The sequence below is a fragment of the Crotalus tigris genome, unplaced genomic scaffold, assembly GCF_016545835.1.
Source record: "Crotalus tigris isolate CLP2741 ecotype Arizona unplaced genomic scaffold, ASM1654583v1 scf7180000020719.984301794:720406, whole genome shotgun sequence".
Taxonomy (NCBI): Eukaryota; Metazoa; Chordata; class Lepidosauria; order Squamata; family Viperidae; genus Crotalus; species Crotalus tigris.
Window position 1 is genome coordinate 681,602 of NW_024098147.1, and position 25,716 is coordinate 707,317.

A 25,716-nucleotide genomic window follows, 5' to 3' on the forward strand; every position below is an offset into this window, starting at 1 on the left:
TGGAAATTGGAATATTTTATTTGATAAACATGGACAGAGTTCCCCTTAAGTCCCTAGTAATCTGCTACTACCGAGAGTAAGACACAGCAGAGTAGAAGTTTCCCGGGCAAAGAAGGAAAGAGATACCTCAGCAAAAAAAGGTTCCTGGAAGCACCGAATCGGGGTTTTTTTAGGCATTAATGGATCGTATAAATGTGTGTTGTTCTTCCCAATTAACCACACCTCAAATTGGTTTACCCAAAAATGTGAATAATTAAAAGACATTAAAGAAGGCTGCCTTTATCTTCTCGATTGGCGTGTGAATTCTGTCAAATTCGTTCCAAGGCAGAGGTTCAACGGCTGAATGAGCCAAGGGGAGGATGTGTTGATCAGAAAGACCTCTACTCTTTCCCCTTTCTATGAGGTCTTGGGCTTCTCTTGGTAGCGTCTTATTCGCTCTGCCATCTCGGTTTCATCGTAAGTCTCAATCGTCACGTGGAAGACCAGCACGTTCTGTGAAGATTGGAAAATCACAGCAATTATTTCTTATTTGCACACCCTTTCTTGCACTCTAATAATCAGCTGGCTGTCCTCCTTGCAGGTCCAACATTGGGGCCACCAGGTGGACAACGGACAGACCAAGGAGGCAGCGACACTTTTGTACTGATGGAAGAGATTATGTACAGCCCAGGGTTGAACTGGGTCCTTGGGGCTCTCTGAGCTTGGCTGTTTTCTTGCAACTAGGAGACATCATCAGTGCTAGAAGGGAGGGGGATTTGCAGAGACGAGAAGAGGAGGAGGAGGAGGAGGAGAAAGAGGAGGAGGAGGGCAGCTGTGGGGTCCTTGGTGCTCTCTGAGCTTGGTAGTTTTCTTGTAGACATTTCATGACCCAACTAGGGAACATCATCAATGCTAGAAGGGAGGAGGAGGAGGAGGAGGAAGACTGTGGCATCCTTGGTGCTCTCTGAGCTTGGTGGTTTTCTTGCAGACATTTCATGACCCAACTAGGGAACATCATCAGTGCTAGAAGGGAGGAGGAGGAGGAGGAGGAGGAGGAGGAGGAGAGTTGTGTGTTCTTTGATGCTCTCTGAGCTTCACTCTTTTCTTGTAGACATTTCATGACCCAACTAGGTAACATCCTCAGTGCTAGAAGGGAGGAGGAGGAGGAGGTGGAGGAGGAGGAGGAGGAGGAGGAAGGAGGAGGAGGAGGAGGAGGAGGAGGAGGAGGAGGAGACCTGTGGGGTCCTGGGTGTTCTCTGAGCTTGGTAGTTTTCTTGCAGACGTTTCATGACCCAACTAGGAGACATCATCAGTGCTAGAAGGGAGGGGGATTTGCAGAGATGAGAAGAGGAGGAGGAGGAGGAGGAGGAGGAGGAGGAGGAGGAGGAGGAGGAGGAGGAGGAGGAGGAGGAGGAGGAGGAGGAAGAGAAAGAGGAAGGACTGTGGGGTCCTTGGTTCTCTCTTAGCTGGAGGGTTTTCTTGCAGATGTTTCATGACCCAACTAGGAGACATCATCAGTGCTAGAAGGGAGCGGGATTTGCAGAGACGACAAGAGGAGGAGGAGGAGGAGGAGGAGGAGGAGGAGGAGGAGGAGGAGGAGGAGGAGGAGGAGGAGGAGGAGGAGGAGGAGGAGGAGGAGGAGGAAAACAGGGTCCTGGATGCTCTCTGAGCTTGGAAGTTTTCTTGCCGATGTTTCACGACCCAACTAAATAGCATCACCCAGTGCAGCCCTTTCTGCCCCCAGGAGTTTGGGGACTATCCAAATGCCCCCAGTAAAAAAGGGGCTGAGATACAGTTGCACTATATGACTGTCTTCTGAGACCCCTGCCATGACGCCTGGACCCTCGGGGCAGCCCGTGTTCTCCAGCTACAATCAACCCCGTCGCAAACCCTTGAGCTTCCACCAACTCACCTCTCCAAAACTGAGGGTGGCTTCACCTTCGCGGTACATCAGCCCCAGCAGGCTTGGGAGAGGAATCTGATTCTTGCTCAAGACGTCTGCAAAACAGGAGGCAGCAGTTGACTCCGCCTCTTCTTTCCCATCCGGGATGTCGACGGAGATTCTCGACCCTCCAGGTTGTGTTCGTCCCAAAAGCGCTTTTCCAAAAAGTCAACTGGACTTCCTTGGGTTTTGCTTTTCCTTGAAAGTATTTCGCCCCTCGCCCAAGAAGCTTCTTCAGTTCTAAGTTTCGTTCAGCTCAGTTCTTTTAGAACTGAAGAAGCTTTCCTTCTCCTGTCTGTGCCTCTTCAGCAGCTAATGATACTTCTAAATGGTTCTTCCCCCCCCCCCGGACTTTCCAAAAATTTGATCACCAAAAGCAGAATAACAGAGTTGGAAGGGACCTTGGAGGCCATCTAGTCCAACCCCCTGCTCAGGCAGGAAACCCTATACCATTTCGGACAAATAGCTGTCCAGTCTCTTCTTAAAAACCTCCAGTGTTGGAGCATTCACCACTTCTGGAGGCAGGTCATTCCACTGGTTAACTGTTCTCCCTGTCAGGAAGTTTCTCCTTAGTTCTAGTTCTCTCCTTGATGAATTTCCACCCATTGCTTCTTGTCCTGCCTTCAGGTGCTTTGGAGAATAGCTTGACTCCCTCTTCTTTGGGACAGCCCCTGAGATACTGGAAGGCTGCTATCCTGTCCCCCCTCGTCCTTCTCTTTGTTAAACTAGACATACCCAATTCCAGCAACCGTTCTTCATATGTTTTAGCCTCCAGACCCCTAATCATCTTCGTTCCTCTTCTCTGCACTCTTTCTAGGGCAGTGATGGCAAACATTTTAGAGACCAAGTGCCCAAACTATAACCCAAAATCCACTTATGTATCATCGGGTGCCGGGTGGGTGTGGCCAGTTGGGTGGGTGTGGCCCATTGGGTGGGAGTGGCCCATTGGGTGGGCGTGGTTGCGGTGATAACAGCAGACTGGATGGGGCTAAAAAGTTCAATCAATCAATTCCAACTTTGCGAGATCTTTTTTTTCCCCACGAGAAGTTGAAATTGACTGATTGATTGAGCCTTTTTTTTTTGCACACGGCGGCGGAGGCCTAAAGCGAAAAGGTTTTATAAAACCCAGCTGAAGGCCTAGGACTGGAGTGACGACCCACGTGCCCACCGAGAGGGCTCTGCATGCCACCTGTGGCACGCGTGCCATAGGTTCGCCACCACGGTTTTAGGGCCTCAAACACTTACTATTGGCTTGTGGGATCCAGACATCCATGACAGTTTTCATAAAATCCTTGGCTGGTTCTACCTACAACAGCGAGAAGAGATCATACACAAGAAAGATATATTATTGTATGGAGAAGATGGATAGATTATATTCATAAAAAAATTGGGACTATAAAGTTTCATTTATTTTATGAGTAAATGTTATAGTAACTGTTGTACAGATTTGTTTATATGACTTAATTTAAGGGGAGTTAAAGGTTAAGTATGATTTTTTTTTCTTCTCTTTCTTTTTCTTCTTTTTTCTTTCTTCTTTTCTTTTTTTTATTCTTGTTAACTTTCTTATTAATAACCCTGTATTCTGCTCTGGGAAGCGAGGGTGGGTGGGTGGGTAATGATAATATAGTCATGGTAAACACTTGGGCATTTCCCCTATGCTGCGTTCATGTGTGTGAGAGGGATGAGAGGGGAGGAAGGAGTAGGGGGGAAGTAGGACAGTTGGAGGAGATGGGGAGGGGAAGAGAGTAGGGGGGGAGGAGAGAAAGAGGAGGGAAGTGGGGAAGGTTTAGAGAGGGTGGACGCAGCCTGGGGGGAATGGGCAGGTGGTACCAATGGTTAGGAATTTAATTGTATTTCGTATGAATAAATGGAAAATAAAAACTTTTTAATAAAAAAAAAACAGCGAGAAGGAAGCAGTCAAAATTGGAGCAGGAGAACATCAGGACATTCCATGGCTGGGTGGCCAGAATGGAAGTAAAGACTACGTCCCCAAGAAAAGGAAATTGCCCCAGATGGAGCAAGAATATTATAAACATGTGAGGTTGGACCCAAAGTGGACTTTAACTCAAAAGCAACTTGTACTCTTATTTACGAAGACTCTCTGGTTTCTATTACAGTATAAAAGAGGGATAAATAGTCTGCTGATATACATGGAATAAACTGGATATTATTTCACTCCAAGCAAGAACCAGTTCTCGTCCATAAGACTCTTTGCAAACATCTAATATTTTTTGGGGGGGAGGCAAAATGACCTCTTCACGAATGCAGGTAAATACACCTGGCTCAGAATAATGTTGCAGGATCCAATCTGAGTCGGCAACCCAGATCAAAGATTTATTCTTCCAAACTTTTTGGCCTCGCATTGGAGTGAACAAGGACATGCATTCAGTGTCGACATGCTATTACGATTGTTGGCTGAGCAAGGACAAAAATAGCCAGAGAAATTATTGAAGCCTGGTTTATCACCAGCCTATCACCACTTAGGAGCCGAGGGCACAGAGGCACAAGGAAACAACAGTAAAATGACTTAATAGCCATCCATCAACACTCTAATTAACAACTAAAAAGCTACACACAACCAGGAACAATACAAATACATCACGTAGAACAGCCCAGCGCACACATTCTGGAGATGGGTTCCAGCACAGACCCCAAAGCTCGGAAGAATAAACTTTTGGTCCTGGTGACCGACTCAGATTAGATCCATCACTTCTTCAGATTATTAATTCATCTCCCGGTCTCAGCCCAAAGTAACACATTCTCCCCCCCTGGGGTGGATAAGGCCCCTCTTAAATGTGTGATCCCCAGTATCCTAAATTATCTTCAGGCTTACATCTCCAGCAGGGGAAGAAATCTCCGTTGTCCTGTAAAGAGAAGGAAGAGGTGAGAACATAACTATTTTGCAATTTCGTCATGTCCACCTTTATCTCTTTATCTGATCCATCTGCTGATACAGCAGCCTTACATTTACTTTCAGAGGAGTCTGCAGTGGAGGATCAAAAAGAACTTGACCTTGGCAACCTCAAGGGTGTTGCTGAAATTGGCCTTTGAGGAGACCTCCTCAAGGCCATCTCCTTCAGCTGGGGGGTCTTTGGAGCAAGAGGCACCCTCCTCGGTTGAGTACCTGCATGATCCTGATTCCAGGGAGATTGACAGCCGTTCCTCTTTTATGCCAAAATTGGCGCTGCATTCCTGCACCTACAGTTGAAACACGGAAAGAGGATGGTGACCAGGATGGCCCTCGGGAGTGTGGAGGAATCACCAGCTCAAGGAGAGGGGGAATTTAAGGGACGTGCCAGCGTGGAGTCACTCCATGGGAGAAAACATCCTAGACCAGGCTAGCAAAGCCTTATCTGGTGGTTCCCAAGGGAACACAGCCAGTCTGGTGAGATTCTTGTAATGTAGATGAGCGACAATGAAGAAACTGCTTTGGCCTATTCACGAAGTTGTTCCAGTACCTTGTGCCTTCCTTCCTTCCCTCCCTCCCTCCTACCCGCCTTTCTTTTTATTTTCCCATCCCTCCCTTCTTCCCTCCCTCCCACATTCCCTCTCTCCCTCTCTTCCTTCCTTCCTTCCTTCCTTCCTTCCTTCCTTCCTTCCTTCCTTCCTTCCTTATTATCTGCGTAGGTGTGTGAGGGCCCCAGTGATGCAATATTGATGGAATGACCTTGGAGAGGTAGGGTTGAATTCATCATGACACCCTCTACCTTAACAAGGGTGTCATCGTATAGGTTATTTTGGGAAGGTGAGGATGCCTAAACAGATTAAGGCTGCTGGCCTCTGGCAAAGGGTGTCAACGCTGCAAATATTGTATATTCTTGCTTTTGACAATATGCAGAATTGTCTGGTAAATATGGGGTTAATAAAGAACAGAAGGGGCGTTGGGGGTAAAGCCCGGGAAAGAAAGAGGAAGAAAACATTTGACCTTCACACTAATTGGATAGTGTGAGATATGACGGCTAATTTAGGGAGGGAACATGCTGATAATTGAACTGCTCAGAGGAAGAGAACTTAGATCCTAGCATCCTTCCGTTGTGCCTGTGCCGACATTTTTTAACAATAAAAGACTTTTAGGAAAATAAATGCCTGGAAGTTCTTTGGAATGTTTCATTAGCCGGAACCACAACGAAGGGACTCGTACGGAATCATGACGTACCATGTCTATGGAGAGGAGCTCGGCGCCATCTTCAACAGACAAGAACGAGGCTTTGGAATGGGTTGTCATGTGGCTTTCGGTAGGTGACACAATAAATGTGACATTGACTTTCTGAGCTATTTCAATTCTCACTTCTTTTCCAGCAGGTAGATCAGCCTGCAGAAATTGAAAAAATCCTTAATGTCAGCCTGCTGTGACCGATTTCTGCAAACAAGTTTTTGAATTGATGGTTTTGTCCACCTTTGCCAAGTTAGGTGACCCCCATCCCTGGCAGCTGCAAGGAGCACATCTGTAGACTGCCTCCAGAAGGATGTGGCTGACTACTAGAGGTTAGGCTTCACAGATCCCATCTCCCTCCCTCCCTCCCTTCCTATCTCTGTCCCTGTCTCTGTCTCTCTGTGTCTCTGTCTCTGTCTCTCTCTCTCTGTCTCTCTCTCTGTCTCTCTCTGTCTCTCTCTCTCTGTCTCTCTCTGTGTATGTCTCTCTGTCTCTGTCTCTCTGTCTCTCTCTGTCTCTCTCTCTCTGTCTCTCTCTCTGTCTCTCTCTGTCTCTCTCTCTCTGTCTCTCTCTGTCTCTGTCTCTCTGTCTCTCTCTGTCTCTCTCTCTCTGTCTCTCTCTCTCTGTCTCTCTCTCTCTGTCTCTCTCTGTGTGTGTCTCTCTGTCTCTGTCTCTCTGTGTCTGTCTCTTACTCTCTCTTTTCTATCTAGAATCTATCTATCTATCTATCATCTGGATAGGAAAGATGATAGATAGATAGATAGATAGATAGATAGATAGATAGATAGATAGATAGATAGATAGATAGATAATAGATAGAGATAGATAAATATTATAGATATGTTTTATTATTTTTTGAAATATTAAAATAATAATTTCCTCTTTCCTAGTTCCTACATTCCTGATACAAGATGAGACAGGATTTATCATTTATCATCTCTCAAGTATCTATTTATTGCTCTATCTCTATATCTCTCTCCCCCGTTTCTCATCTATCTATCTATCTATCTATCTATCTATCTATCTATCTATCTATCTATCTATCTATCTATCTATCAACCTATCTACCTACCTACCTACCTACCTACCTACCTACCTACCTACCTACATCTATCTATCTATCTATCTATCTATCTATCTATCTATCTATCTATCTATCTATCTATCCATCTATCTATCTATCTATCTATCTATCTATCTTTCTATATCTATCTATCTATCTATATCTATCTATCTATCTATCTATCTATCTATCTATCTATCTATCTATCTATCTATCTACCTACCTACCTACCTACCTATATCTATCTATCTATCTATCTATCTATCTATCTATCTATCTATCTTTCTATATCTATCTATCTCTATCTATCTATTTCATTTATATCTATCTATCTATCTACCTACCTACCTACATCTATCTATCTATCTATCTATCTATCTATCTATCTATCTATCTATCTTTCTATATCTATCTATCTATCTATCTATATCTATCTATCTATCTATCTATCATTATATCTATCAGCTACCATCTATCTATCATCTCTCTCTTTCTGTCTTATCTATCATCTATCTATCTTTCTCTCCATCTCCTATGTCTCCATCATTCTCTCTCTTTTTTTCTTCATTTATTTACCCCCATCATCCTGCAGAGCCAAACAAATTGCTGATGCTGTCTTATCCTTCTGAAAACATATCATTTCTTGCAAGGTAGCCCCCCCCCCCAAAAAAAACACAAAAAACTTACATCTGGCAATATTTCTTTTAGCTGGTCAGTAGTAGGAGTGGAACCCTGACCAAAAAAAGGGAGAGAAATATTCAGGTTAGGAACAAAAACGAAAGAGCCTAACCAAAGGTAGCAAACAATGACCTTTTACCCCAAAGTTGGTCAAACTAATTTCCCATAGAAATCAATATGGAAGAAAGTGAGCTGGCTGAATTCATATCAACGACACACCAATTCCTTGGTTTGGAATCTAGATTCACGAAGGAGGCGCCCTTACGAAGGAACTATAGAGATCTAGGAAGCGTTTCAAGGAATCCAAAGCAGCTTTTTCATCCAGAATCAAGGAATCGATTCTTTAGTCCAGTGGTTCTCCACCTGTGGGTCGGGACCCCATTTGGGGTCGAACGACCATTTCACGAGGGTTGACAAACAACGCAGTCCGCCATTTTTTTCCCCCTTTTCCTTAGCTGTGCTACTCCCTTTTATTCTATTGACTTTTGAAAGCCAATAGAATAGACTCTCTTGAATAGAGTCTAATTCTATTGGCTTTCAAAAGCCAATAGGAATTGTCCAGGCTGTCTCTGCCCTGCTGAGCCCGCCAAAAGTCCCATTCTGCAAACGGTGCTGCACCAGTTGAGTAGTCCTTGACTTACGACCGGTTGAGTAGTCCTCGACTTATGACCGGTTGGGGGTCGCAGCATTAAAAAGGTTGAGAACCACTGCTTTAGTCACCTCAATTTCGGTAATAACGGAGTTGAACAAGCCATCCATCAATGTCACCGCCACGTTGATGATCGCCACAGGTAGATAGACCGCGTTCTTTCCTTCCTCTTTTGGGGGCAGGCCTTCAGGGACCGGATCAGGTGTGGCCTCTATGATTTCTCCATTACTAGATTGGAATTTAGCCTAGAAAAGGAAGCAGAAATACCAACGTCACCATTTCAAAAGCAACTGAAACGTCGTGCCCCAGCACAGGATAGTGGTGAGGCCAACAAGCAGGACAGCTTTACAGGAGATGTTCATCCCAAATTGCAAAGCTAAATTTCTATGAAGATTCTCCGCCATCCAGGTCCTAGTTGTCCCAAAGGAGGCAACTGGACTTTCTTGTTTTCCTTTGAAAACTGAACACTGGGCACTATCTAACAAAATGAAATTCAACGGTGAAAAAAGCAAGGTTTTACATTCCTCATCTATGTATAATCCGTGTTGTGAAACAACAGGCCACGAACCCTGGTGTTGGCTTCTAAGGTCACTAAGAGTACAAGAATTGCAGGATGAAGCAAAAAGGCTGTGCATCTAGGTCACCGGCACATAAGCCACAATTCTTGGCTTATGGAAGTTCCCTGTGGAAGTCCTTCAGATTAAGATGTAGAAGACTCTAGAAAGTGACTATGGAGAATTCTCCATCCTCCAGGTCCTGGTTGTCCCAAAGGGACTTTTTCAAGAGTCAACTGGACTGTCTTGTTTTTTTCTTTGAAGACCTTTTGCTTCTCATCCCAGAAGCTTCTTCGGGTTCTGACTGGATGGTGGGGAATTGAAGGATTTATACTCCTTGCAGACAGCTGGTCATTTGCCTTCTTTTAGAGAGTCCTTGAGGCCACCTGGAGGCTGTGTCCTCAGGGTCTCTTGAGTGGTGCAAATGGGTGTGGAGCCTTCTTGGCTGCAGGCTGTTTTCTGCCCTGGGTCCCTTCCCTGTTGGAGATGGGCGCAGGATGATGGGGACAAGTATGTGTTGTCTGCATCTCCAAGTGGAGCACAAATGGTTCCTGCGGTCCGCAACGTTTTCTTTGAAGGGTGTCCATCCCCAAGTGCATGACTAAATTTCAATGGAGTCATCCAGGTCATGGCTGTTCCAAAGGTGCTTCTTCAAGAGGCAACTGGAGTTCCTTGAAGAGATTCCTTTTTCCTTGAAGAGGTTTCACTTCTCCTCCAAGAAGCTTCTTCTGTTCTAAGAACTGAACTGAACTGAAGACGTTTCTTGGGTGAGAAGTGAAACTGTCAACGCTGCTAACATCAGATGTTTTTGCATTGACAACAGATGGAAATGGAGCCATCTTTTTCCCTTCTGCTTTTAGAGTTAAATGATGCTGGAAGGGGGGTGTGTGCATGAGAGTAACTAGACATAACAACACTAAACCTAGGGTGAGAATCAAGGTTATTGTAACCAGAGCTGATAAGGAATTGGCGGGCTGGAGAGCTGGAGAGGAAGCCCGTGCTTCAAGCTAATTGGGGAATGTGGAATGAATGAACCTTTATTATCAAAGTACAACATGTGTACAATGAGATTGACTGAGCCTCTCTCCATGCTCCCACCACCACAACTCACAGTGCCAATAACCCACCAACTTATTACACCATGTGAGCTAATTGCACAACGTGCCGGTCTCACGAGTCTATCACACATAAAGTTCCAGCCCATGGATAGAAACTGTTCTTTAACCTGTTGGTACGGCTGGCTATGTTTCTATATCTCCTACCCGACGGTAGGAGAGTAAAGAGGTACCAACAGGGTGTGAGTTGTCCCTGAGAATTTTCCTCACTCTTCCAAGGCAACGGGCCCTGGCGATGTCATCCAGTGGTGTCAGGGGACAGACCACAATGTTTTGTGCTGTGCTCACCACCCTCTGTAATACCTTCTTATCCGTGGCTGTCAAGCCAGCATACCAAACCACAATACAGGGTGAGAGGACATTTTCTATAGTAGACCGGTAAAAGGTCATGAGTCGTTGTTCTACCCTGTTCTTCTGCAAGACCCTGAGGAAGCGAAGTGTGAGTTATGCCTGTTAATTGGAGGAGGGAATTGTGCTTTGATACTATGTGCCCAGGGGAGGGGAATTCGGTTTCTGGCTTCGATTATGCAGTGCCAATATTATGCTACTCGGATAAAAGATTCTTTAAGGTAAACAATGCCTCGAAGTTCTTTTGAAGAGTTTCATCTGTCAGAACCATGACAGAAACATCTTCAAGGAAAAGCAAAGACATTCCAGTTGTCTCTTGAAAAGGCAGCTTTGGGACGTTTACAGGAGAAGAGTCAAATTTATGGAACACAATGTCTGTCCCCATGGCAAGTTGATGTAAGCCACTCTGGGCATCCCCTTGTGGAAAATCTCAGCTGGTAGGAGAATCCCACTGACACAGAGTTGGCTGAAATAATCAGGAAGAGAATGTCCTTGTGTTCCCATGGAGACCTCAGCCCCAAATCAATGCTGACCGCTGAAAATGTGGAGGCATGTTGAATGATGTAGCCAACCATTCTTACCTTAAGCTGAATTAACTTGTAATCTGGGAAGACTTCTGGATCTTCAACCACTTCGTACCACATTGTGCGGTTCTCACCAAAAGATTTCTTTTCTGTGAAAATAGACAGGAATCGCATCCACATTCAAACAGGGTTTGTCAAACCCAGCCGTGTGCAGCAGCAGCCAAAAAAAGCTAACACAATCCTGGGTTGCATGAACAGAGGCATAGAATCAAGATCATGCGTGGTATTAGTACCGCTTTATAAAAGCCCTAGTAAGACCACACCTGGAATATGGCAGCCGGTTTTGGTCACCGTATCACAAAAAAGATTTTGAGAGTTTGGAAAAAAAAAATCAGAGAAGAGCAACTAAGATGATCCAAGGCCTGGAGACTAAAAAATACAAAGAACGGCTGCGGGACTTGGGTTTAGCCAGTCTAAAGAAAAGAAGAAACAGGGGAGACATGATAGCAGCATTCCAGTATCTGAGGGGCTGCCCCAAAGAAGAAGAGGGGGGTCACATTGTTCTCCAAAGCACCAGAGGGCAGGACGAGAAACCATGGTTGGAAACTGACCAAAGAGAGAAGCAACCTGGAATCAAGGAGAAACTTCCTGACAATGAGGACAATTAACCAGTGGAACAACCTGCCTCCAGAAGTCATGGAGGCTCCATCACTGGAGATTTTTAAGAAGAGACTGGACATTCACCTGTCTGAAATGGTATAGGTTCTCCTGCTTGAGCAGGGGGCTGGACTAGAAGACCTCCAAGGTCCCTTCCAGCTCTATTCTACTCTAGATATAAGTGAGGTGATTCATAGAAGACACTTGTTGCAGCAATGTGATCTTGGGGAGCTGCAAGTTGTCCACACCAGGAATAAATCATGGTCTGCAAACCATAACAAACCAAGATCAGCCCCAATGGCCAAGTGACCAGGATGTCCAGTGGAGAAACATGGAGAAATTAGAGGGACTCCAGCTACAACATTCTGAGATATGGGTCCCCTTTGGGTTGTTGAAGAAGAACCAGAGATGTTCTTGATGGAATCTTATGACTGATTCTCTGATTTTCATTCAAGAAAACATTTCAAGCAAGTGAACTTGCTTGAATTCTATGTAAGAACATCTCCGGCCACCAAGTCAATTAAACCAAGATCGCTAAAGGGTAGGAAGAAGCTGCTTGGGATTTTAGTTCTTGATCGTTTATCCGACCTTCCTAAAAGTTGACTGGATCCAACACTCTTATTTCACCTTAGAGGACATCCCAAGTGGGACAACCTGACCCCCACCAATTGTCCATGGAGAATTCTCCATCCTCCAGTTCCTGGTTGTCCCAAAGGGACTTTTTCAAGCGTCAACTGGACTGTCTTGTTTTTTTCTTTGAAGACGTTTTGCTTCTCATCCCAGGAGCTTCTTCGGGTTCTGACTGGATGGTGGGGAAGGGAAGGATTTATACTCCTTGCAGACAGCTGGTCAGTTGCCTTCTTTTGGAGAGTCCTTGAGGCCACCTGGCGGTTCACCTGTGTCCTCAGGGTCACCTGAGGGGTGCAAATGGGTGTGGAGCCTTCTTGGCTGCAGAATGTCTTCTGCCCTGGGTCCCTTCCCTGTTCCCCACCATCCAGTCAGAGCCGAAGAAGCTTCTGGGATGAGAAGTGAAATGTCTTCAAAGAAAAACAAGACAGTCCAATTGCCCCCTGAAAAAAGCAACTTTGGGAGAAGGATGAAAGGGGAAAAGGAGGAGGAGGAGGAGGAGGAAGATGGGAGGGAAAGAATGATAGGAGAGAGAGAAACAGAGAAAGAGAAAAAGAAAGAGAGGGAGGAAGGAAGGAAGGAAGGAAGGAAGGAAGGAAGGAAGGAAGGAAGGAAGGAAGGAAGGAAGGGAGGAAGGTGGTCTGAAATGGTCTAGGGTTTCCTGCTTGAGCAGGGGGTTGGACTAGAAGACCTCCAAGGTCCCTTCCCATTCTGTTATTCCCTGATTCTTGATATTCTGAGCAGCTTGATTTGATCATCCAAGGAATCTTTACTTAAATCTGGGGAGAACCTTATACTCTACAAGGAGTATAAATCCTTCCCTTCCCCACCATCCACTCAGAACCTAAAGAAGCTTCTGGGATGAGAAGCGAAACGTGTTCAAAGAAAAAACAAGACAGTCCAGTTGCCTCCTGAAAAAAGCCCCTTTGGGACCCCCACCCCAATTGCAAAGAGCAAAGGTCAACTGAAGAACTGACTTGGGGGAGCGGGTCTTCAGATCCTCTCCTCCCCAAGGAGGTAGGAAAAACTGAAACTTCAGACTTTGGGGTGCTGGCGTATCCGCAAACTGTCTCTTGTAGCCCTCCAGAAGGTCAAGGCATCAGGCTGTAGCCCCCAGCTTGGGCCACCTGTCCCTTTCTCATGTTCTACCTTCAGGTCCGAGAAGGTGGGGCCCCCTGGGCTGTCACGATGAGAAAGAACAGCTAAACCCCAGCTAAACTCCCTTAAATTCCAAAAAGAAACAATCGGCTGCTTGGGGAAGCGAAAGTAAAAGCTGTATCTCCTCAAGATGCTGCCTCAAGGTCACCCAGCTGGAAAAAGCAGGGGGACGCACCCCAAACAGGGCTTGGACAGACCCGTTAGGAAAGCATCTTTCCCGAACCCAATTGGTTACACTGGGAAGGGGCAACGGGAGACCGTTAAGGGAGGGAAGAATAGAATTCATGGATTTCGGTGCGCGATTCTCAGTTCTGGTTTTGCACTATTACAATACGCTTGATCCCTAATATGTTCTACCTTTCTCAACGAATGGAGGTTAGAGGTTAGACGATGGGGCCCCCTGGGCTGTCACGATGAGAAAGAACAGCTCGACGCCAGCTAAACTCCCTTAAATTCGCAAACACTCACCAAACATGTGTTCTAATTTTGTCTCCATAAACCCGATCACGTTGTCTGCTGCTGGGCACATCTGGAAGGCAAGGGAGGGAGAAAGGAGAGATGGTTGGAAAAGAGCAGCAGATGTGGTTGCAGCTGGACCCCCGGGAGATGGGGACTGGAGGCATCCTCTGAGGCAGATTGATTCATTTTATTTAGAGCAGAATGCAGAATAGCAGACTTGGAAGGGATCTTGGCGGTCTTCTAGTCTGACCCCCCTGCCCAACCAGGAGACCCTACACCATTTCAGACAAATCGTTGTCCAATCTCTTCTTAAAAGCCTCCAGTGTTGGAGCACCCACAGCTTCTGGAGGCAGGTTGTTCCACTGGTTAATCGTTCTGTCAGAAAATTCCTCCTTAGTTCCAGGTCGCTTCTCTCCTGGATTAGTTTCCATCCGTTGCTTCTTGTCCTGCCTTCAGGCGCTTCGGAGGATAGCTTGACTCCCTCTTGTTTGGGGCAGTCCCTGAGATACTGGAAGGCTGCTATCCTGTCCCCCCTTGTCCTTCTCTTCGTTAAACTAGACATACCCAATTCTCGCAACCGTTCCTTCTATGTTTTAGCCTCTAGTCCCCTAATCATCTTTTTTGCTCTTCTCTGTACTCTTTCTATGTTATACGATATTTTATTGAGTTTTAAAAGGTTGGGGGGTGGGGTCACTATAGGTATTGGGGTTCAGGGTAGGGTTCAGGGTTGGGATTGGGATAGGGTGGGTACAACAGTGGAGTTGCCCCCACTAACATTTCCAAGCTTTAACAAGCGAACTATTATCTGACTACATATGTTCAGTTAACAGTAATTGGTATAATAGTAAGTGACTATAGTACATAAGAAAAACAGTAATCATAAAAAATATTGATTAATCAATACATATCATTCATCTTATTAAGTATCATAATCATTTCTTGCTAGTTTGTTTTGCTAACCATTGGTAAAGATTTTTCCATGTTTTAAAGTAAACCAGGGGTAGTCAACCTTGGCTCTTTTATGACTCGTGGACTTCAACTCCCAGAATTCCTGAGCCAGCTAAGGAATTCTGGGAATTGAAGTCCACGAGTCATAAAAGAGCCAAGGTTGACTAGCCCTGAAGTAAACTGTGTCCTTTTTAATTTCTAAAGTTAGTCTGTCCATTTCTGCACATTCTAAAATTTTCCTAATTATAATTTGATCAGATGGTATATTTTCATTTTTCCAATATTGGGCAAATGCTATTCTCGCTGCTGTCAGTATATGTCATATTCAATAGTCATTCTCTTTCCCATATTTCTCTCCTAATATTCCTAACAAAAACAATTCTGGTTTGAATTCTACCTGTATTTTGGTCATCTTTTCCAACCAGGTGTGAATCTTAAACCAAAATTTCTTCGCACTAGGACATACCCACCAGATATGACAATATGTACCTGGCTTTTGTACTCTTTCTAGAGTCTCCACATCTTTTTTACATCGTGGTGACCGAAACTGGATGCCGTATTCCAAGTGTGGCCTCACCAAGGCCTTGTAAAGTGGTACTAACACTTCACGCAATCTTAACAATATTTACTGGATAGAACCTGGAGTTGCCTCTGCTGGCCAACCTAATGGGGCAGGTAGAGTCCAGGGGAGGAAAACGGTCCTTCAAATACCTTGACCCCCAACCCCATCCTTCATGACTCCATAATCTCAAAGCCCCAAAACTTACCATGCCAGGCAAGAGTTTCCCAAGTGTAGTATTCAAAAATTTATTCACTACTTTTGGAATCATGCTGAAAGAGAAGAGAAGCAGAGATCAGCAAAGTAATTCATATGGGGGCTATCAATCTGCAGTGCTTTCCATTTTTTTTAAGGTCAAGAATCTCTGCTTTAGTTTTGTCTCATTTGTCTCAAAGGCCATTGAGCATTCATGATGGATGGATGGATGGATGGATGTATTTATGGATGGATGGTTGGATAAAGGGATGGATAAAAGAATGGAGGGAAGAAGGATGGGATGGAGGGGTGGAAAGATGGAGAGATGGAGGGATGAGGAAGGATGGAGATATGGAGGCAATTGGACTTTCTCATTTTTCTTTGAAGACATTTCCCTTCTCATCCAAGAAGCTTCTTCAGCTCTGACTGGGGGATGGGGAATGGGAGGATTTATACTCCTGGCAGACAGCTGGTCAGTTGCCTTCTTTCAGAGAGTCGTTGAGGCCACTTGGAACCTTATCTGTATTTGCACCACTCAGGTGACCCTGAGGACATAGACAAGCCTCCAGGTGGCCTCAACGACTCTCTAAAAGAAGGCAAATGACTAGCTGTCTGCAAGGAGTATAAGTCCTTCTATTCTCCACCATCTGGACAGAACTGAAGAAGCTTCTGGGATGAGAAGCGAAACGTCTTCAAAGAAAAACAAGACAGTCCAGATGCCTTTTGAAAAAACCTTATTTACTGACCAACCTGCCTACTTAAGTTGTCAAGACTTTTCTTTCTTATCAGGAGCAACCATCAAAATCTCATTGAAGTAGCTACATCAACTTACGAACTCTGGGAGGATGGAGTGAACCGGGGCAAGAGGCTATTGTTAGGGAAAGTGTGGGCTACAATTGAGCATTTTGTGCAGTTATCGTCTTGCCCTGTGTTGTGTCTAGTCCTTGGAAAACAAAGGATCTTCACACAAACATCCGGGGACAAGAACTGTTTTTCTTCCCTGTGCCTGTGAGGGTGCCTCTCTTACACATCCCCTATTTCAATACGTATTCACAACAAAAGGTGCATTTTTAAATATTTGTACTGAGGCGCCCATGCAGTTCAAAACTGCGTTGCAACCTTGGGGGAGATGAAATTTGTTAGGGAGCTCTTGCTCCATCCTCAGATTAACGCAGGAGGTGGAACCCCTTAGAATTCAACAGGTCAGGCAAAAGTTGGCTTCTGTTGGAATGAAATCAAGGGGTGGGCCATCTCCAAGTCCAGCTCTTTGTAGCCCCTCACCCAAATGCTGTGCAGACTGCTGTCTAAAGTCCAGGCCTGTCAGAAAGAAAGAAAGAAAGAAAGAAAGAAAGAAAGAAAGAAAGAAAGAAAGAAAGAAAGAAAGAAAGAAAGAAAGAAAGAAAGAAAGAAGAGGAGGAGGAGGAGGAGGAGGAGGAGGAGGAGGAGAATCCCACTCCCTCCCTTAGAGCTATTCTGCCTATCATGAAAGTCCTGCTTTTGGATCTACGTGGACATTGGACACTAATGGAAGAATCAGATTTTCAAGAACGGGGAATCAAGATGAGGAGAACCAGACCACCTTGTGGAGAACCAAAGGGTGGAGACCCTTGTCCCTCAGGCTCCCCAGAGGTCCCTGCCACCCTAGTTCTTCACTTTGGCGACGGTTCCCGAGCTACATCTCGCCCATCCTCTCTCCATATCCTTTGAGCTCTTTTGTTTCTAACTGGGAGACCTCTGAACCCTCGGCCGTCTCCCACAAACTAACTGCCCCCGCCCAAAAAAACTCAAATTGGTCCTTCCCCTTCCTGACACATCTTGTGACCTCACTTGCTGGGAAGGTTGGTTTTGTAGGCCAAAAGACGCACTTCACAGCTGGTTTTCTCCATCCCGATGTGCTTGGTGGGGTGTTTGGTCACCTTAATCACGATGTCCATTTTGGATTTCAGAGTGATCTCCATTTTTCCGCCGATAAAGCTGCACAAAACACAAAAGAGTCAGTCTAACAGAGGTCCCAGGTCCAATACACAAGAGGTCCAATGCCCAGGTTTTCACATTGACCCTTTGATTTCAGAAAGAACCGGCATCATCGTACTCAAGGTCACGTGAAGTATTAATACCACTTTACAAGGCCTTGGTAAGGCCACACTTGGAATACGGCATCCAGTTTTGGTCACCACGATGTAAAAAAGATGTTGAGACTCTAGGAAGAGTACAGAGAAGAGCAACAAAGATGATTAGGGGACTGGAGGCTAAAACATATAAGGAACGGTTGCTGGAATTGGGTATGTCTAGTTTAAGGAAGAGAAGGACCAGGGGGGACATGATAGCAGCCTTCCAGTGTCTCAGGGGCTGCCCCAAAGAAGAGGGAGTCAAGATATTCTCCAAAGCGCCTGAAGGCAGGACAAGAAGCAATGGATAGAAACTAATCAAGGAGAGAAGCAATCTGGAACTAAGGAGAAACTTCCTGACGGTGAGAACAATTAACCAGTGGAACAACCTGCCTCTAGAAGCAATAAATGCTCCAACACTGGAAGTTTTTAAGAAGAGACTGGACAGCCATTTGTCCGAAATGGTATAGGGTTTCCTGCCTGAGCAGGGGGGTTGGACTAGATGATCTCCAAGGTCCCTTCCATCATCATCATCATCATCATCATCATCATCATCATTATTATTATTATTATTATTATTATTATTATTATTATTATTATTATTATTATTATAAGCTTTAACTTGAACTCTATATTGTTTCACAACACAGACGTATTTTTTGCAATTTGCCGAGTTTTGTGCAATATGAAATTGCAAAGTAGGTAGTTTTGTGTATATTTGCAACATCGGGGACTGAAAGTAGCAGATGGATAGAGGTTTCAGATGTACATGGGTGTATGTGGAAACTGCTGATCAGCACAAAAGAACAAGGAACTGATTTTGCAAGATGATGACTATCTGTGGGTGGTCGTGAGAAGAAAGGTATAAAAATGTTAGTTTAAGTGTAGCTTAGGGCCATTGGCCTACAGCAGTCCTTTTGGAATCTGCTATGCCACATGGTCCTCATTGCAATGGGTTGTTAACGTAAGTGATATTGTGTTATTATGCTTGCTATGTTCCAAATCATTAGCAAAATAAACCTCTGAATCTTAAAGTAAGAAAGATTGTTTTGTGTTGCTGTCTCTTGTCTTTTCCATTGGGTTTTTCCACGACAATATGGAGGGTGGTGAGGACAGCCAAGAACATCATAGGCAGCTCACTTCCTGTGACTCAGGATGCTGCTTATATGTGCTTAGAACTCAGAGCATTATTAGAGACTCCCACACATCCCCACTTCACAGTTTGTTTCTATTGCTCCCTTCTGGGAGGAGGTTTAGAAGTATTTATAGCAGGACTACCTGATTCTGTAACAGCTTTGTTCCCTATGCCAGCGGTCCCCAAGCTTTCTGGCACCAGGGACTGGTTTTGTGGAAGACAATTTTTCCATGGGCCAGGGTGGGGGGGGGATGGTTTCACGTGCAATCAAGACCCCACGCATGTGCAGATAAAGCTTTACTCAGTCACCCGCTGCTTGTGTGGACCGGTTCCCAACAAGCTGCAGTCCATGGCCCAGAGAATGGGGACCCCTGCCCTAAGCCATCCATCTGGTAAACTTGCAAGATTCGTTTTTCTTGCCATGCACATGTATACGTAACCTGAACTAGACTGTTTTGTTTCTCTGTGTCATATAATATATGTGGGTATATGCATAAGTCTGTATTTATTTATTTATTTATTTATTTATTTATGTCATATTTATGTAGAGTATAGTGGAGGTGGGGACCCTTTGAGAGCTGAATGCAATGAAATTTCACTTCAATGTATCTGATTATTCCATATTTTCTATTCTATTCTATTCTATTCCATTCCATTCCATTCCATTCCATATTTTCTGTTCTGTTCTGTTCTGTTCTGTTCTACAATCTGTCTATTCTATTCTGTTCCATTCCATTCCGTTCCATTCCATTCTGCTCCATTCCATTCCATTCTATTCTATTCTATTCCATTCCATATTTTCTGTTCTGTTCTGTTGTATTCTACAATCTGTTCTATTCTGTTCCGTTCCATTCTATTCTATTCTATTCTATTCTATTCTATTCTATTCTATTCTAATCCATTCCATTCCATTCTATTCCATTCCATATTTTCTGTTCTGTTCTGTTCTATTCTACAATCTGTCTATTCTATTCTGTTCCATTCCATTCCATTCTATTCTATATTTCTATTCTATTCTGTTCTTTTCTTTTCTGTTCTAAACAGTATATCTCCTTATGTTCTAGACAGGATTCTCCATTCAGTCGGTTAGTAATAGTAGTAAAGTTGGAAGGGACCTTGGAGGTCATCTAGTCCAACCCCCTGCTCAGGCAGGAAACCCTACACCATTTCGGAAAAATGGCTGTCCAGTCTCTTCTTAAAAACTTCCAGTGTTGGAGCATTTTCTGCTTCTGGAGGCAGGCTGTTCCACTGATTAATTGTTCTCACTGTCAGGAAGTTTCTCCTTAGTTCTAGGTTGCTTCTCTCCTTGATTAGTTTCCACCCGTTGCTTCTTGTCCTGCCTTCAGGTGCTCTGGAAAATAGCTTAATTCCCTCTTCTTTATGGCAGCCCCTGAGATATTGGAATACTGCTATCATGTTCCCCCTTGTCCTTCTCTTCATTAAACTAGACATACCCAATTCTAGCAACCGTTCTTTATATGTTTTAGCCTCCAGTCCCCTAATCATCTTTGTTGCTCTTCTCTGTACTCTTTCTAGAGTCTCAACATCTTTTTTACATCGTGGGGACCAAAACTGGATGCAGTATTCCAAGTGTGGCCTTACCAAGGCATTGAAGAGTGGTATTAATACTTCACGTGATCTTGATTCTATCCCTCTGTTAATGCAGCCTAGCACTGTGTTGGCATTTTTGGCAGCTGCAGCACACTGCTGGCTCATATTTAAGTGATTGTCTACTAGGACTCCGAGGTCCCTCTCACAGTTAATACTATTGAGCATGGTGCCACCTATGCTGTACTTGTGCATTTGGTTTTTCTTGCCTAAATGTAGAACCTTGCTTTTTTCACCATTGAATTTCATTTTGTTAGTTAGTGCCCAGTGTTCAAGTCTGTCCAGATCCGTCTGTATCTGAAGCCTGTCTTCTGGAGTGTTGGCTATTCCTGCCAGCTTGGTGTCGTCTGCAAATTTGATGAGTTCCCCATCTATCCCTTCATCCAAATCGTTGATGAAGATGTTGAAGAGCCCTGGGCCCAGAACAGAGCCCTGGGGCACCCCACTACACACTTCCCTCCATATAGTTGAATAAGTCCCCAAAACATTGTGGGCCACCTCCACCTTCCAGTCCCTTGACCATGAACAAAAGCAGCTTCTCACTCACCTTTTCCCAGCAACTGTGAGGGTAATAATCACGGATGTCTGCATTTGCTTGGGTGGAATTAACTTTGTGCAAATTTCAGGGGGTCTGAAATCTTTAAGTTTCATCCTAGGAATTAAAGAATAATAGCATGAAGAATAGCAGAGGAAAGCATTATCTGAGGATGGGGAGAACCGGGTGAGGACCTGGTGAGATGCTGAGAAGTTGAGGGTGAAGGTTCGTTCTTCCAGCTTGTGGGTTGGTTTTGTTACAAGACTGGGCAAGGCCTTCAGCAGAGTTGAACTTGTTACCCAGCCTAGTAAGGAAACGTTCAGAGAACAACCCACAATTTCAGAGAATGATCCTTCACCCTCATCCTACACCGGAGCTACAGATATCCACCACAACTGCATTGGCCTGCATGCTTACGGTCTACAAGTACTAGCACTAAGAGTTGTGTGCAAATCCGCAGGGAAGATGATAGACTTGTGTACGGTACTTGTACACAGGACTTGTGTCCAGGGACTAGTCCTAAGTACTCTGAGTTTTGTACAAGTTCTCCAGAAGATCCTCAACCCAATGAAATCTGTCTTTGGGTTCTCTGAGCTGTGTTTTAATGCTACTCCTATGGCTAACTTTCTAATCAAAAGATGCTCAGGGAAATAAGATCCTGAGTTTGTCCTGGTCCTCAGGGTCCTTTGAGGCGGTCACTAATCCAATTCCTTTGTGGATGGACTGTCATCTATAGTGTGTAGAATACAGACTATCAGAGATGGAAAGGACCTCGGAGATCTTCTACTCCCACCCTCTGTCCGAGGCAGGAGACCTCATAAGATCCTGACAAATAGCTGTCCAGACAGGATTAAATCCAAGATTAAACCTTCCCAAGGGCTGCCCCAAAGAAGAGGGAGTCAAGCTATTCTCCGAAGCACCTGAAGGCAGGACAAGAAGCAATGGATGGAAACTAACCAAGGAGAGAAGCAACCTGGAATTAAGGAGAAACTTCCTGACAGTGAGGACAATTAACCAGTGGAACAACCTGCCTCCAGAAGCTGTGAATGCTCCAACACTGGAAGTTTTTAAGAAGAGACTGGGCAGCCATTTGTCTGAAATGGTCTAGGGCAGGGGTAGGCAAGCTCGGCTCTTTTATGACTTGTGGACTTCAACTCCCAGAATTCCTGAGCCAGCCATGCTGAGGGGAAAGGGAGAAGTTTCCAAGCTGAGCCATGCTGGCTCTGGAATTCTGAGAATTGAAGTCCACAAGTCATAAAAGGGCCAAGTTTGAAGAGCCCTGGTTTAAATATTTTTTTCCTCATGGTCACATGGTCAAAATTCAGGCATTTGGGCAGGAGTAGGCAACCTTGGCTCTTTTATGACTCGTGGACTTCAACTCCCAGAATTCCTGAGCCTGCCATGCTGAGGGGACAGGGAGAGGTTTCCAAGCTGAGCCATGATGGCCCAGGAATTCTGGGAGTTAGTCCACAGGCCATGAAGGGGCCATAGTTCCCCCATGCTGGCTCAGGAATTCTGGGAATTGAAGTCAAAGAGTCATGAGGGGGCCATAGTTCCCCCATGCTGGCTCAGGAATTCTGGGAGTTGAAGTCCACCAGTCATAAAAGAGGCAAGGTTGCCTACCCCTGGTATAGGATTTCCTGCCTGAGCAGGGGGTTGGACTAGATGACCTCCAAGGTCCCTTCCAACTTTATTATTATTATTATTATTGTTATTATTGTTGTTGTTGTTGTTGTTCATTCCGCTGCTGTAGACTTTGGCATTCTGAGTAGGAACCAAGGTCTTGCCCTACCTCCAGATCTGTTGGGTCTTCAACTATTGGCTGGAAAATTGGGGGGGGGAATTTTCACACCCCAGGAAGCCTGCTGGGGTCAAACATCTGGCTCCTCCTTGACTACCACGGAGGAAATGAATGGACTCACCCTTTGAGGCCTTTGAGTGCCTTATTCTTGGTTGCCATGGTCGCCATCCCATCCAAAATCTTCTTGTCTGTCATGGCCATCTGGATGACTAGAACACAGAGCCACAAAGAAGCGACGGCCAACGCAAGTCGTGAGACTTTGTACCAGGAGGAGGAGGAGGAGGAGGCCCACCCCAGCACTAGAGGGAGGGCACCCCCATCTCCCCTCACAGCTCCTGGAGCCCTTCCCCACCCAGCCCCACCAGCCCCACCACCGCTGAAAGCAAAGAGACTCTCCTATTTACAGCCCTGGTGGTGCAGTGGTCAGAATGCAGCATTGTGGGCTGACTCTGCCCAACTGCCAGTAGTTCGATCCTGACCGGTTCAAGGTTGACTCAGCCTTCTGTCCTTTTGAGGTCGGCAAAATGAGAAGCCAGTTTGTTGGGGGCAACAGGCTGACTCTGTAAACCGCTCAGAGAGGGCTGTAAAGCGTTATGAAGCGGTATATGTCGAAATGCTATTGCTATTGCTGTCTTCTGCTAGGGGGAAAGAGAATTAAAAAAATTTACACGGAGGTGTAAATAAATGTATGGTGTAATAAAACTATTAGAAGGAAGGAAGGAAGGAAGGAAGGAAGGAAGGAAGGAAGGAAGGAAGGAAGGAAGGAAGGAAGGAAGGAAGGAAGGAAGGAAGGAAAAAGGGAAAGGAAGGAAGGAAGGGAATGAGAAGAGAAGGGAATGAGAAGAGAAGGGAATGAGAAGAAGGAAGGAAGGAAGGAAGGAACAAAAAAGGGAAAGGAAGGAAGGAAGGAAATGAGAAGAGAAGGGAATGAGAAGAGAAGGGAATGAGAAGAAGGAAGGAAGGAAGGAAGGAACAAAAAAGGGAAAGGAAGGAAGGAAATGAGAAGAGAAGGGAATGAGAAGAGAAGGGAATGAGAAGAAGGAAGGAAGGAAGGAAGGAAGGAAGGAAGGAAGGAAGGAAGGAAGGAAGGAAGGAAGGAAGGAAGGAACAAAAAAGGGAAAGGAAGGAAGGAAATGAGAAGAGAAGGGAATGAAAGGAAATGGAGAAGAGAAGGGAATGAGAAGAGAAAATGAGAAGAGAAGGGAATGAGAAGAAGGAAGGAAGGAAGGAAGGAAGGAAGGAAGGAAGGAAGGAAGGAAGGAAGGAAGGAAGGAAGGAAGGAACAAAAAAGGGAAAGGAAGGAAGGAAATGAGAAGAGAAGGGAATGAGAAGAAGGAAGGAAGGAAGGAACAAAAAAGGGAAAGGAAGAAAGGAAGGAAATGAGAAGAGAAGGGAATGAGAAGAAGGGAATGAGAAGGGAATGAAAAGAAAAGCAAATGAGAAGAAGGAAGGAAGGAAGGAAGGAAGGAAGGAAGGAAGGAAGGAAGGAAGGAAGGAAGGAAGGAAGGAAAGAAAGAAAGAAAGTTCCTCTGTGTGCATCTATGTACAACTAAACTGCTTTTGTTTGCCTTTTGTGTAACCTTTAACTGGACAAAATAGTTTACCATAGGTCATTTTTTTAAAAAATTAAGGCACCCCAAATGAGCTAACGTACAAAATGTATCCAAAGTCTGTGTCCACCTACAACTTTTGTGGGATCAAAATTTGGCCAATTTTATCCAACATTTAATGACAAATGTGACCATAAAGCCGTTGCTGACATCAAACAAAATATCACAACACGTTTCCTGTGGTCCACTCCTGATGTTTGCTCCACACGGGCTACTTTCAAGGCAGATCCATCTCTGAATGAATAAGCCAGTCGACACAACTTTACACCGACCTTCTGCTCAAAAAGGAGGCCATTTTACTTACTGCGTGTCATTGTTTTGGGATCAATTTTCAGCTGAGGTCCGTACATCTCTCCTGTGTCAGTATGGACCATCCCGACACAGAAGAAGACCAGCAAGCTGACCCAGGGCCTCTTGAGGGCTAGATCCATGGTGGCTGAGCTCCTTCTAAGCAACAGGCTGGCAGAAAGTCAGAAACAAATCTTTGGCTGTATAAAAGTGGAATAAGAACACCAATATTTAGATTCGGGGGATCAAAGCTGGTGGGAAGAGGGAAAGGGCAACGATTTAGCTTCAAACTAGAGGTCTTCTCCAATCAATAATCACATCATTTCTCACTTTTTGAGAGGGAAGCAATTCTATTCTAATCATTTCCCACGATGGCAGAACTTCAAAGTCTGAAAATGGCTGACATTGGGGTGCCGTAGCCATGGAGAACATGGGTCCCCCCCCTTATACAACTCTTGGAAAGGGCCCCCGACTCGGTTTCTGATCTTCTGATCTTCTGCCGATATTGACCATCCCATCTTCTAGAAGAAGGACAGAGTCAAAGACTTGATGAGCACCTCAACTCAAGGGACAGAGCCCAGAAGGGTCTGATGACTGTCCAGTCAACGTAGGAAAAATAACTGGAGAAAAATGGTTGGACAGAGACCTTTTTCAAACCGCGAGAACTTCAATTTGCAACTCTGCAGAAGAAGACAGGGGTGGCTCCTTCTAAGCCTGCTGGAAGATTTCAGAGTTGCACCCCAGACTCTAGAGCTAAAGATGCAGGAAAATCTGGACGGGAGACTCAACCCCAATCTTACGTGTCCATCAACTTTCTCAGAAGGGACTCCTTCCCCCATCTGGGGTACCTTTGGACCTTCACACAGTTCACTTACATGTCTGGATGGATGGAGCTTCCTCAATGTGCTCAAATCTTTGCCCACTAATCTTCTCTTGGGTTGCCAGTTATATACTTCCCCGTGGATGAAAGAAGCGATTCAGAGCGTTGATAACCATGGAGATGTGATCCAAACTCATCAGGGG

The 25,716-nt window shown here is 45.0% G+C and overlaps 1 protein-coding gene across 1 annotated transcript; it reads right to left on the bottom strand.

Annotated features, from left to right (window-relative positions):
* LOC120319391 (BPI fold-containing family B member 6-like) lies at window positions 1-25,716 on the bottom strand. The gene is made up of 16 exons (XM_039368211.1): window positions 25,569-25,716; window positions 24,710-24,893; window positions 22,917-23,004; window positions 21,007-21,111; window positions 17,436-17,582; window positions 15,622-15,685; window positions 13,916-13,976; window positions 11,063-11,154; window positions 8,536-8,709; window positions 7,825-7,869; window positions 6,078-6,233; window positions 5,046-5,119; window positions 4,755-4,785; window positions 3,167-3,227; window positions 1,892-1,977; window positions 1-492 (listed from the first exon to the last, which is right to left on the bottom strand). Exons 2-16 carry the CDS (start codon window positions 24,834-24,836, stop codon window positions 397-399), a joined length of 1,407 nt encoding a protein of 468 aa, XP_039224145.1. The 5' UTR covers window positions 24,837-24,893; window positions 25,569-25,716; the 3' UTR covers window positions 1-396.